The sequence below is a fragment of the Salvia miltiorrhiza genome, chromosome 5 (genome assembly GCF_028751815.1).
Source record: "Salvia miltiorrhiza cultivar Shanhuang (shh) chromosome 5, IMPLAD_Smil_shh, whole genome shotgun sequence".
NCBI classification, from domain to species: domain Eukaryota; kingdom Viridiplantae; phylum Streptophyta; class Magnoliopsida; order Lamiales; family Lamiaceae; genus Salvia; species Salvia miltiorrhiza.
The window spans coordinates 20025008-20039237 of NC_080391.1; the positions used below are offsets into that span (position 1 = coordinate 20025008).

General features: G+C 37.4%; 1 protein-coding gene across 2 annotated transcripts; it reads right to left on the reverse strand.

Moving 5' to 3' along the window:
* Positions 1 to 6222: 6222 nt before the first annotated feature.
* On the reverse strand, positions 6223 to 8266 carry LOC130986612 (protein EXPRESSION OF TERPENOIDS 1-like). Of its 2 annotated transcripts, none has more exons than XM_057910068.1 (2): positions 7278 to 8266; positions 6223 to 6778 (listed from the first exon to the last, which is right to left on the reverse strand). In XM_057910068.1, the coding sequence occupies exons 1-2, from the start codon at positions 7627 to 7629 to the stop codon at positions 6423 to 6425; spliced, it is 708 nt and encodes a 235-aa protein (XP_057766051.1). In that variant the 5' UTR covers positions 7630 to 8266; the 3' UTR covers positions 6223 to 6422. The 2 variants fall into 2 exon arrangements, with proteins under 2 accessions (XP_057766051.1, XP_057766050.1); XM_057910067.1 differs by having other exon boundaries at positions 7230 to 8266.
* Positions 8267 to 14230: the final 5964 nt, after the last annotated feature.

A 14230-nucleotide genomic window follows, 5' to 3' on the forward strand; every position in this document is an offset into this window, starting at 1 on the left:
ATGTGTGTGTCTGCGTATCCTTCACAGATGCTTGTTGAAACCGCCAGAAGCAGAAATAAAATCTGACAAATTAGAATAGATTACAATTTACAATCAAACTATTACGCACTCCCGTGCGATGCACGGATATAATAAATTTATAACTTAAAAAAATAAATTATGTAAAAGTACTAATATATGGTCTTTTATGAAAAATTACGTATTTTGAAATATAAAATTTACATACAAATAAAATACAAAATTTACATATAGAATTTGTAATGGTGATACAAAAATATATATGTTCTCTCTGTCCCCCAAGAATGTATCACATATTCTATTTTCGTCTGTCTCATAAGAGTGTATCACTTCTATTTTGAGACATGACCTCATTTTTTTCTCTTTTTAACCACAACCATTCATTTACAGTCAACACATTATCTACCAACCATTTCTTAAATCTGTGTCATCTCATTCATATGTAATACACGCTTAAGGAACATAGATAATAATTCACCACAAAATATATTGAATATCAATAGTGTTACAATGCAATTTCAAATTTGTTGCATGACTTTTGAATTATATAAAAAATTAAATAAAGATATCTTACTCATTGCCGATTTTTTATTTAATTATGTTGTCTCTCTTTCGATTTTTTGGTCATGAAATTTTTCAGGTGTCCCTTTTTTTATTATCAAATTTCAATAAAATTGGTAAAAGGAAAAGGAAATTCGAGTCGGACCTTATATTGCCTAATCATATTAACATATGTCAATATTTAATATTGAAATTTTTTGGTATTAACTAATGAAGTTATAAGGCAAATTTTAAGCTCCCTAATTAAATTATTGTAAAGGATGAAAAATATGCCAAAACAAAACAATTCTTAAATTTTCGCCATTTCAACAAAAACTCAACATATTAATATAATTTGTTTATGTTCATTTTTATCTAAGGATGAGAAAAGAACTTTGAATTAAAAAAATGCAGACTGAGAAATATCTAAACTAAAAAGTATACTATGAAAGTTGGTAAATTTGAAATAAAAGTGCACTTATTTATTATTTTATTTTTTTTATGAAAAATCTTGTAAGACATATAGTTGGGGGATTAAAATATTTTATGAAAATTGTGTAAACGCATATCTATATATGGTTGGAAACTACATTTTCAGTGAGAATCTAAAAATAATGTATTGAACTTATAAAGTTAATATTCCATAATTTGTATCTATCTACAAAAAAAAAAAATTACAACACAAAAAAAAAAAAAATTATAAATGCCTCATAGAATTTTAACAAATAAATAAAGAGATAATATATATACTTCCCGTATTTCATAATAAAATTTATATCATTTACACAAAATTATGTTTCCATGATTTCACAAAATATTTTAACACAAATAATAAAGACAAGTTTTTTTTGAAAGAGCTAACTTCCTTTTCAAAAAAACTTGTAGTATAAAATACTAAGAGAAAGGAGAGAGAAAAGAAAATAACTTTGAAACTTTTAATTTGAATAAAATTCATATTTTAAACTTATTATATATATATATATATATATATATATTATCAAATTAAATTTTTTGTCATGATCTTTAATTTGATATATATATTGAATACATTTAATTAATCAAAATACATAATTTGTAGAAAAAACAAAAATTCCAAAAAATGAAAAGAAACCGAAAAATAATTTAAAAGAAATTACAACAAAAAAACAAATAATAAAAAGGTAGAATGAAAATATGGTCAACCCATCATCTCCATTTTTTATGCAACACGTTTTTTTGAAATTAATGGAATTTTTTGGTTATACATAGATTTGAGTTTTGCAAAAATTATGACTTTAATTTCTCCATTATTTACAAAATTGCCATCTAAATCAATTTGAAATTGATTTCAAATTGAAAACTGCCTTTTTAATATAGTATAGATATTTAGTGACCTCCCTAATCCATTCCCTTTACATAATAAATCACGAGATGTAGTAGTTCACACGTAACATAAATTACTAATGACTAGCTAATAATTACTGTAGTTCGTACAAGCACCTGTTTTGTCAAAATACCGATAATTAGCAACTACGTACACGACATGCCCCCCCCGCCCCCACAAAATAATAATAATAATAATACTCCCTCCGTCCCGCGAAGCATGACACACTTTCCATTTTGGGTTGTCCCACGAAGCATGACACGTTTCCTTTTTTGTCAATAATTATTACATTCTCTCTCCTACTTTATCACCTTTATTATATTCTCTCACCTACTGTATCACTTTTATTACATTCTCTCTCCTACTTTATCAATTTTATACTTTATTAATTACACACTTAAAACACTAATCTACAATTCCTTAATTCCCGTGCCGAACTCAAACGTGTCATGCTTCGCGGGACGGAGGGAGTAATAATAATAAAAAAAAAATAATAAAAAAAATACTCCCTCCGTCCCAATAAAAGTGGCAACTTTTATTTGGGCACGGAGATTAAGAAACTTGGTGTTATGAGTTAATTGAGTGTGGTCCACCAAGTTTATTGGAATAATTACTTTCACCATCTCACTTCTTCTCCTTCTCATTGCACCTGGACGCCGGCGACGGCGACGGCGGTCGCCCCTCACCTACGTCGAGCTCTCTCTCTCCTGTCGAACCAGCCCCCAAATCGCGCCACCATATCTGGTTGCTCACCCCCAAATCGCCCCAAATCGGAGCCAAAAAACCAAATTGCAGAGCCCCCAAATCAAAAACCAAAAAATGGAAAGAGACAACCCAATCGATACTCCGTTGCTCACCCCAAAATCGCCCCAAATCGGAGCCCTAGGCCCCCAAATCGATTACCAGCTGCTCGCCCCAAATCGGAGCCCTAGGCCCCCAAATCGATACTCCGCAGCTCGCCCAAATCGGAGCCGTGTGAAGAGAGAGCAGAGAGAGGGAGATGAGCAGAGATGAGAGAGAGAGACGAGATATATGGGAAGGTAGGCCGGCGACGAGAGAGGGAGAGAGCAGATGCGACCGTGAATCGCCGCCGCCGTGTGAGCAGATGCGACCGTGAATCGGCGCCGCCGTGTGAAGAGAGAGCAGAGAGAGGGAGAGAGCAGAGATGAGTGAGAGGGAGGTCGGGGACGGGGCGGCGGCCGGCGGCCGGCGCTGCTGTCATTCGCCGGAGATGAAGAAAGCAGGAGGAGGGAGGAGAGGGGGGGGGAGGGACCGAGTGTGCGTGTGTTTGTGTGTGTATTTGAGTTGTGTTTAGGTTTAGTTAGAAGCTTTAATTAACTTAATTAATATGACTTAATTAAAGTAAATATTTCCATTTTAGGAAAGTGGCCACTTTTAGTGGGACAAACCAAAATGGAAAGGTGGCCACTTTTATTGGGACGGAGGGAGTAATAAATAAATTCTCCAAAGCATGGCTAATTAAAATGTCTTTTTGGTCCCCCCCAAAAAATAATAATAATAATAATAATAATAATAATAATAATAATAATAATAATAATAAAAATAATAAATAAATTCTCCAAAGCATGGCTAAAATGTCTTTTTGGTCTTTAGGAATTGTTGGATTACACATGTAATTAGAGCACTCCCAGCAGAAATCCCAAAATTATGCTCCTATATTCCTCCCTAAATCTTCCCTATTTAATTTTAGGATCTCGATTTTATAAATGCATACACCAAATCTCCTATTTTCTACATAAAAACAATAATTATGTGTGGGCCCTACTAATTATAAGCTTAAAATAAATTTAGGGTGGGTGTAAATTTAAGATTGAATTTAGGTAGGTGTAAATTTTTTTGTGGGCCCCATCCAATTGGGGGAATCTGCTGGATGCATTTTTTTTTTATCTCATTTTCAATTGTTTTAGCCTAAATTTAGAGTTAGTGATGCATTTAGGTGATCTGCTGGGAGTGCTCTTAGTATCCTAGAATGAGACCGGTAATATTAATCCATCCATACGCGGATTATTGGGGTCGCATCCCATGAGACCCGTGCCCCAAGCCCGCCCCTCTTGATCCGGGACCCTGACCCGCGTGGGTTTGACCCATGTTCCTAATTATTATATTTATTTATAATAATTGTTACTTTTAATAAACATAATATATACATTTGTACACATAAATGTATATTTATGTTAATATAAGTAGTTAACATCAATATTGTGAAGAAATATAATATTTTAAAAACATTACATTTCTTTATAATAATAATAATAATTTTTATTATAATAATAATTAATTTTTATTACAATAATAATTACAATTAATATAATATTTTTGAAACATTACATTTCTCCATATCAAATTTATTATAACAATGATTACTTTTAATAAGCATAAATAATTACATTATTATTTGATCAAATAATTATTATCGTACGAAAAAGTAATTATTAATATATATAATGTTTTATATTGAATGAAGGTAAATATTTATATATATTAACATAAGTATGCATTTGTGCGACCAAATGTATATCTTATGCTTATTAAAAGTAAATACTCCTATTAAGGTTTAGTGTTCATATTTAGAGTTTAGCTTACAGGGTTTAGTATACAGAATTTAGGGTTTAGAAAATATAATACTTTATATTAAATTAAGGTAAATACTTATATTTATATAAGTATATGCGAACAAATGTATATGTCATGCTTATTAAAAGTAACAATTATTATAAACAAATATAATAATTTAGGATTCATGGTTTCGGGTCTGGGGCGCAGGCCGGGTCGGGGCGGACCCGTTGCACTGGAGTGCGACCGTCGCACCAGAGACCGACCCTAATCCATAAATTTCAAAATGTACCAAATTAGTCATTTTTCTTTTTTGATAAATTAACGGTATCAAAATGTACCTTTGGTCTTAAGCATTAATCCCTTACTGCTTGGCCAACACACCCACACCAAAAGAGTTGCAATTTGAAATTTTTACCTATCCTGACTTGAAAAAGACTAATAAAACTATCGGAGCAAATCTTGACCATAATTTCATAGTAAGAAATGAAATCAACTTATTTTGTCACATGCACCCATATATGTTTGCGCACATACCAACAATAACGAATTGAAACCCTAAATTGTAGCGCGCACACAACCAAAAAATGATGCTGAGCAAACAATCAAAACAAGAACTAGGTGTATATGTGTACCCTTTAGGACTGAAATGTCATTGTCTATAAAAGATTATTGAATTTTCTCAAGGTACACACAATTTGGAATCTAGGGAAAGTTTCTGTAATTATTTTTTGTTCCATACACATGCTAAGGTTCATATCTAGAAGCCTACACAAAAGAAAAAGGGCCTCTTTAATCTCACCAAATCATATCTATCCCATCTATATATATATATATATATCCTACAGAAACCATTAAATGCACATCCAATCCATTAATGATATTATCCAGTTTCACACACACACACACTTGCTGAAACATTAAAACACCCAGCATTTAGGAAGCACAGGCCACAGCTTCCAATATCCTTTTCTTGAGTTTGGTCAATATTAGATTTTAATTCCTTACAGCTTTCTTTCTCTGGGTCTTTTGCCCTTTTAGAGTATTTTGTGACTACACCTACATTTAATATCTCCACTGAATTGTGTGGGGAGTATATATAGGTTCGAGAAACGATGATATATATATAAATTTGGTGATATTATTATTAAAGGACAATGATATGATATAGAATATATATCTTGAATATTGATTGTACTATTATAAATTTGTTTATGTGCGTGTGAAATATTATGTTAGGAGGGTTAAATGTCACTTCTATAATGTGCTCTTTATTGGGATATGAATAATGAATAATAAAGTGACATTCGCCAATGTGTATCAAAGACTTGCAGAGCGCTGGACCGCCAACCCCTCATTTTCCTTTCATTACATTTTTGAATTTTGAATTTAATAAATAATCTACGCAAAATGATCATATATATATATATATATATATATATATATATAGGGAGAGAAATATATATACATAGCAAAATCTCTGGATATATATCTTCTACTTCAAACGCATTAATCCAGCAATAAAACAAGGGGAAGGAATCATGGAGTTGAAAACCAAGAAGAAAGCCAAATGAAGAAGACAAAAAGTAATTCAAAGAGAGAAATAGTGATCAAAACAAACACGAATCATGCAACACACATCCATATGCTGCGAAAAAGAAAAAAAAATCTTAAACAAATCATTCCCCCAGAAAGCACAAAGAAAAAACAATATCAAGGTATCGGTAAGATCAAATTAAACCCTCCATAAATATATAAAACAAAGAGCTAGAGAATCGTAATAGATATTCGGACATTAATTGAATAATAAAACAACACACACTTCTTCTTCTTACACACTTAATTCTAACCTAACCCTTTCACTAAATTGTGCCAAATTAAATAGGATCGGATTAATTTAAAACGTTACAACAATAACAAATGTTGATCAAGGCCTCGGTGGTAAGAAAAACTGCGTACCCGACATGTAGCTACTTAGCTGATTCGGATACATTGAAGCATCAAGAATGGAGGCATTGAGGTTGCTCGTCGTGGCAACGGCAGAGGGCGGCGCTGCAGCGAGCTGATGTGGCTGCGACCCTCCGCTGCTTTCTCCTCCACCGCCACCGTGGTACCGGGAATCGGGGCCTTGATCATAGAGAATTCCCTTGAAAACATGCCCTCCGATGTTCACCGCCGTCTGATACGCCAAAGTCTCCTCCGCATCGTCCATCGCGCTCACCCTCACACACCGGAAAACCGCCGGAGAATTTACTTCCGGCGGAAACTGCCCCACCTCAAACCCTAATTGATCACAATGCGGTAAAAAAAAAACATCCATCATAACTCGGAAACATTTTTACAACTTACCCATGAATAAATTCTTGAATATATATATAATTAAGGAAAGTTTTGGACACCATTTTCTTTCACTAACTCTTTTTTGAGACTCTATTTTGCGTCAGTTTTACTCTGAAACAGTAAAGAAAAAGGAAAGAAAGGTAAAGCGAGCTATAGTTGGTACAAACAGGATTTTCATTTTCATCACACACACGCAAATGATGCAAAAATTACATACGACAGATCGACAGTTTTGCAGCATACATATATATATATATATTACTATATATAGGACAAGAACAATTAATCATAAAATCTTTTGTTGGATTTTAAGGATCAAAATTGTGTCAGTTTTACCCAAAAATTAAAAGAATTGAGAGCCATCACCACACTCATTGATGGCTTGATTCCGCACCTCCGGTGGCGCCGGCGGAATTCTCCCTGAGACGTTTAAGATTCTCACCTCTAACAACCTGCTGCTGCAGCCTCTCGCGGCGGCGGGCGGCCGGAACCCAGGTGCTCTTGACGTGGGTTTGGCAGGGAAATCCGCGGCTCTTGCAGCAGGTTCTGCACCTCATGTGCTCGCAGTCTTTCTTGGCTTGATTCCCACAATCCTGACAGTTTATCATCTCCACTCTTCCCACACCACCGCTCATCGCGTCAAACCCTAATTCCACTGCGCCGCTGCCGTAGCTCTGCCTACTCGAAACGCCCACGTCTTGCTTGCTGTGCTGCTGCTGCTGACATAATTCGAAACCCTTGTTGTAGATCTCCTCGTGATCGTCTCTGTGGCTTAGTGAGAGAAACCCAGACATTCTTCCTGCCCACAGCTTGAGTTTGAGCTCAATTCTGCCCAAAAGTCCATAGCAAACACAACAAGGTTGAGAATTCTAAGCCGTCTGTGTGTTTCTTGTTTTGGAGTTGGGCAATATGAAATGGGGGACGTGGTCGAGATCTTTTTTCTACTAATTTTTCTGGTTGACACACTGTTCCCTCTCTCTCTCTAATCTCTGGGGTTTTTGTGTATGCAGGTTTTCACTATCAAAGTTTTAGGACTTTTTTAGGTTAATTGAGGAAGGGAAAGAAAGCTATTGATGTTGGTCTGGATTACGATCTCTCTTTCTCTCTCTCTATATATATATATTAGTTGAGAATTAAGAATTAAGAAAGAGTGAAATGGGATGATTGTGGGCAAGGGATTGAATAGTTTGTGTGTGTGTGTGTGTGTGTGGGATGCATTAAATTCACAGCCCTGCAAACGCCGCCATCAGCCACTGCAGCCCACTCATCTGCAACCTCAATTTAAGACCCCACAGTAACCATTCTTCCACTTTCTCTCTCACACACAACACGCACTACCTCATTCAACTACACGCAAAGATGGTAGAGAGATAGTGATGGTGGGGGGGCTCTTTTTGTTTGAGCACAAAATCTTTGCCCCCTCTTCTCTACAGTTCTCTCGCAGTTTTGTTTGATGAAAGATAAATCTTAGTCCTTGCATGCTCATCCAACGGCTTACATTTACCGACATGACATTGATTGGATCATCTTTTTGCTTATTCATCTTTACACCATCAAACCCATGAAACATAAGTATATAGATATATACTCCCTCCGTCCCGCTTCGAATGTCTTCTTTCTTTTGGGCACGGAGATTAAGAAATGTGTAAAAAATAGATAAAGTGGGTATAAAGTAGATAAAGTGAGTTGATGAAAATTATTTAAATATTAGGTATAGAGAGAGAGTGTATTGCCAAAAAATAAATGGGACATTTGGAGTGGGACAACCCAAAATAGAAAATGGGACATTTGAAGTGGGACGGAGGGAGTATTTAGGAAATCGATCATATAGATGCCTTAATTTAATTTTCGGGAGAAATAGCAAATACTCCCTCAGTTTACAATTTAAAGCCTCATTTTAGTGTGGGCACAGAGACTAAGAAACTTGAAAAAAATGATATGGATGAAATATAAGGGCAGTTGACTAAAGTGATAAAGATAATTGACTAAAGTTATATAAATGTTGTGAGTGGATCCACTAGTGATAAAGTGTAGTAAATATAGAATATAAAAATAATAATGACGTTTTAAGGTGAGTCCATTAATGACAAAGGATAGTAAATATAGGAAAAGAACAAGAGTAAAAAAGTACAAAAAAACAGAATAGAGCTTTAATTTGTGGACAAAAAATTAAGAGCAAGTAGGGCTTTAAATTGTGGACGGATGGAATAGCTTTTATCATATATACTAACTCCTAACACATTTATCTCCCTATCTTTTAATTGTGGGCAGTTAGTCCCTCAACATCTCATAAAGAGTGCAAAATCTCCCCTGTTCTCTACGAACAAACACTGTTAAATATATATGTTAGGTCCGGGGGGTCTCGAATAGGTGTATGGGGGGGGGGGGAATACACCTATAGGCTATTTTTACAGCAATCTACTGACCTCAATCAGAGGGATCTCAGTCAGAGATCAAAACGAAACTTTACACGCAAACAAGGACTCCTGTTTTACTGAAAGCTCTTCAGTAATGAGTTATCAGTTAAGTTGCTGGAACTTAACTGATCCAAGTAAGGGCTTCAGTCGTGTTTGCTAAGATAGAGATGATATCACTCTTCCTTACTATCAGAGGATAGTTCAGTCAGAAAGATAACATACGCAGCGGAAATTAAACTTCGTTTTGTAATAGCCTCGGTGGAGCAGATAGTTGGATTAAGGTTTCTCTTTGCTGTTAGTCAGTGTTCAGTTTTATCAATAGAAATAGCATAAGTAAGAATGTAAAACTGAAAGCTGTAAACAACACAGAGACTTTTACGTGGTTCGGAAAAACCCTTTCCTACATCCACGGCTGGTTGATCAGACCAACAATCCACTCCGCAAGTGCTTCACTGGTGCACTGCAAACCGTACCCGTGTACTTGCCTGGTGCACACAACCGTAAACTGAAGAAAACCCTTCTTCAGCACCCATACACCTCGCGTAGGATTTCCCTGCTAAGCACACCTCGTGCTCAGAATTTTCACTCAGAGTTCAGAGTACCTTCCTGAACTCCGAACCACTCAAACACTCTTATGGGGGAGAGGTTTGAGCGAGTGCCAACTATACTTACAAAGAACAAGTTCTTTGAAGCAAGTTTGACCTTTGGCTTCTGGGTAAACAGATATATGCCTAGGGTCTAAGAGAATGTATGTAATCAGCAGTGACTGATTTTGGCTTTGGAATTCTCTTCTTCGATTCAAGCTTTGGGGCGGTTAAGCTTTAGGCTGAGTAGCAATTTCGGCAGAGCTTCAGCTTATGTCGTTGAATCGGTGAAGGTTGAAGTGATCCTCGAGCGCTATTTGTAGGAGAACTCTTGAATAGATCCGTTGGCGTAAATCGTCCTCAAGATTTCTTCCGTTGGAGAGCAATTCGAATTTGGGCTGAGGCTTCAATCTTCGAGGTTCCTTGTCTGTGTGGAAACGGCTCTCTTTGATGGACACGAGATGTGACATCTCTGAAAAGTAACCACCAGATAGGAATGACCTCTGCAGAGATAAGATATTCTGAGATCTCTGCATTTAATGCGGCTGTACTTGTGCGTACGTGGCTTCCTCTGAACGTTAGAAGATCAGTCCTAGGAGGAATGTTCAACTGATACTTGACTTTAGTATCAGTCCCTTGCGCGCATTAAATAATAAGTCTTCAACTGATTCTTCAACTGATACTTCAGTTGGTAGCTGCAGTCTTCAGTCTTCAGTCTTCGTTCTTCAGTCTTCAGTCTTCAGTCTTCAGTCTTTGACACCGCAACTAAACTAGAAACGAACTCTAACACTTGAGTTCAAAAACGATTCTAGTCTATTACATATAAGTCCTATGAATTTTGGTATCATCAAAACAAGGGTTAGGATATTCCACAAGGTTCCCAACAATTTTCCCCTTTTTGATGATGCCAAAACCACACAGCAGTTCTAGACAGCAAAAAGACTGAACTCACAGTACAAGTTCTAAACAAGGGGTGAAAACAGTTCCCCCTTAACAATAGAACCTAAAAACTTGTACTTAAAGCAAGAACGAAAACAGTTCTAAAAACAGAACTAAAAGAAGACAGAAAAACCATAATCAGAGCCTGGACAAAGAGTCATTGTCTTCAGGTTGAGATCAATAAGAAGTTCATTTCATTAAATAAGACCGATAAGCCATCAGTCGAGGTACAGGGCAAGACTTACATTGGAGTAAAAAGAAAAACAAAAACATCATGGGAAACCCATGGATTCCAGCAGTCTGCTTGGCTGCGCCTTGAACTTCTTGATCTTCATCTTCTGTCTTCGTGTCTTCATGTTCCTAAGCTTGTTCCACTCTCACTTGTGTTCCGTTGAATCGAGGTCTCTTCCTCTGGTTAATCTTCCTCATGATCATCCTGATGAAAAGGATGATCATGTTGCTTGACCGACTTAAGTTCATTAGATATTTCTTCTTTCCCCCTTTTTGGCAACATCAAAAAGAAGGGCGAACCTAAGAAGGAAGGGAAGACCATGCGAAGGTAATTTCGCAGGAGGAAGATATTGGGGTCATGGGGGATGCAGAAGGCGAAGGCTTAGAAGGAGGTTAGGAAGAAGAAACAGATGACGAGAAAAAAAATAAGAGAAGCAGAGGGTTTGAGAGGTGAGGGGTTGTCAATACAGTGGAGATTGTGAGGGTCTCACTGTTGACATAGCGCCGGTTGACAATGAGTTCCTGCTCATTGTTGTTGCTCCGCATTGAAGCTTCACAAAAGGCGAGAGGCCTTTTGATGAAGGTGATGAAGTCTAGTCCTTTTTCAGACAGGTACTACAAACCATTGCACCGGGCATGAGGATGGAAGACGCTCGCTTCGCTGGATACAATTGAGGGTAGAGCAAACTTTGACGCCGGAGAGACGTTGAGGTCCAGTGGAAGGGTCCGGTGAAGACCAGGTATGTGAGCGTCATTCTTCCACTCCATGACTTTGCAGTCATAGATTTCTCCTTTAGTCGGAACAATTTTTCTCTGCAACTTTTGAAACAATTGAAACTTTTTTTCTCACAGTGAAGGCTGTGGAGAGTTGTTAGTTGATGCAGAAAAATATTGAAGACAACATGGTATAAATAGACAAGATTTGAACCATGTAAGAAGATGAAATGTTTTTCGAAAACTGTGCCTAAAATGCATTTGAAGAGAAAATTCGCGTCCGCCGTCACTGCGAGGGACTGCGTCTTCAAAAAGTTGAAAGGCATCATTACATACTGTCATGTCAATGAGCTTTTCAAGAAATTTTATTGCAGAGGCAAAAAGGTTGGAAAGATTTTTGGCAATAAGATCAGGACAAGTTCAATCAAAACAGATTTTCACTTTATAAAAATCTTGTCCTTCTCGGATATTTCATTTTCCAACAATTTCCAACAATCAGTTAAAGTTTTTGAAAGAAACTGATCAGTTAGAGAAAAGATTTTGAACTAAAACTTAAAGCTCTTAACTGAAATAACTGATTTTGAAAGGTAAGCATTTAAAATACTTACTGATCAACTGAACATCGTAGTCAGTTGATACCACGTGATCCTGGTTGATTCATCAGGATGACTTCTTCTTCAGATGAGCATTCGGACTTCATTGCTTTCCACGTCGGCGAACGTAGAAGCAGCAGTTGGTTGACCACCAGTCAGCATGACTGTTTGAGAAAACCTTCAAACACAGCATCACTCTTCAGGGTTGATGAGGCCGATCTTTGCACATAGATCATTGAACCTCTCTTCTGGAAGAGCCTTGGTCAGCAGGTTCGCTCTCTGAATAGCAGTGGGAATCCATTCCACAGAGACATTCTTCTTTTCGACATGATCACGTATGAAGTGATGTCGAATTTCAATATGCTTCACTCTGGTGTGATGAACTGGATTCTGGGAGATTGCAATAGCACTGGAGCTGTCGCAATAGATAGGAACTTCCTTTTCGTCGATCCCATAGTCCTTTAGTTGATGGACTAACCACAGGATTTGTGAGCAACAGCTTCCGGCAGCAACATATTCAGCTTCAGTTGTAGAGGTGGCGACTGAAGTCTGCTTCTTTGAAAATCAAGAAATGAGCTTGTTGCCTAGGAATTGACATGTTCCGGAGGTTGATTTGCGATCAAGCTTGCATCCACCGAAGTCTGAATCTGAATATCCGGTGAGCTTGATGTCGTCGTCTGCTGGATACCACAATCCTAAATTGGGCGTGCCTTTGAGATATCTCAGAATCCGCTTTGCTGCATCCAAATGAGCGTCCTTAGGATCTGATTGATATCTTGCACATACCCCGACTGCAAATGCGATATATGGTCTGCTCGCAGTCAAATACAGCAAAGATCCAATGATTTCTCTGTACTTCTTCGAAGAGACAGAGTTTCCTTCTGAACCTGGATCAACTTTCCAGTTTGTGTTCATTGGGATCTTGACTGACTTCATGTGCTGAATACCGAACTTAGCTATCAGCTCATTGGCATACTTGGACTGGCTGATCAGTATTCCTTCGTTGGTCTGCTTGACTTGCAATCCGAGAAAGAAAATCATTTCTCCCATCATGGACATTTGAAACTTGTTGGTCATGATGTCAGCAAACTTCTTGCACATGCGTTCGGATTTGGATCCGAAGATTATGTCATCGACATAAATCTGAACAAGCAAGAGATCTTCTCCTTCTTTGAGAGTGAACAGAGTTCTGTCTACAGATCCCTTTTTGAAGCCTTGTTCAACCAGATACTCCGAGAGAGTATCATACCACGCTCTTGGTGCTTGCTTCAACCCATAGAGCGCTTTCTTCAGCTTGTACACCTTTTCTGGTCCAGCAACCTCAAACCCTGGAGGTTGTTCTACATAGACTTCATCTGTGAGCACTCCGTTGAGAAATGCGCACTTGACATCCATTTGGTGTACCTTGAAACCTTTGTGAGCTGCGAAGGCTAAGAAGAGTCTGACTGCCTCCAATCTGGCAACTGGGGCGAACGTCTCGTCGTAGTCGATTCCTTCTTCTTGACTGTATCCTTTAGCCACTAGCCTTGCTTTGTTTCTCACAACGTTTCCTTCTTCATCTTCCTTGTTCTTGAAAATCCATTTCAAGCCAATCACCTTTGCATCGTCTGGTCGATCCACAAGCTCCCAAACTGAATTCCGGTTGAATTCATTGAGTTTTTCTAGCATTGCGATGACCCACTGAGTAGACTTCAGAGCTTCTTCAATATCCTTGGGCTCTGTAGTTGATAAGAAACAGCTGAAATTCTTATCTTCATTGATGCAGTTCTGATTGATGTCGAAGACGAGGTTGCACATTGATCTCCGAGTCTTGACGCCATCTGATGGTTCTCCAATGATGTTCTCCTTTGAGTGGAGTTCAAACCATCTTCGATACTTCTTGATTTCTTCTGGAGATGGTGGGGTTTCTTCGGTCAG

Coding starts and splice junctions, on each gene's coding strand:
- LOC130986612 (XM_057910067.1), bottom strand. CDS start 7,629: ATGTCTGGGTTTCTCTCACTAAGCCACAGAGACGATCACGAGGAGATC. Junction 6,779..7,229: donor TTCCGCCGGCGCCACCGGAG/GTGCGGAATCAA, acceptor GTGATCAATTAG/GGTTTGAGGTGGGGCAGTTT.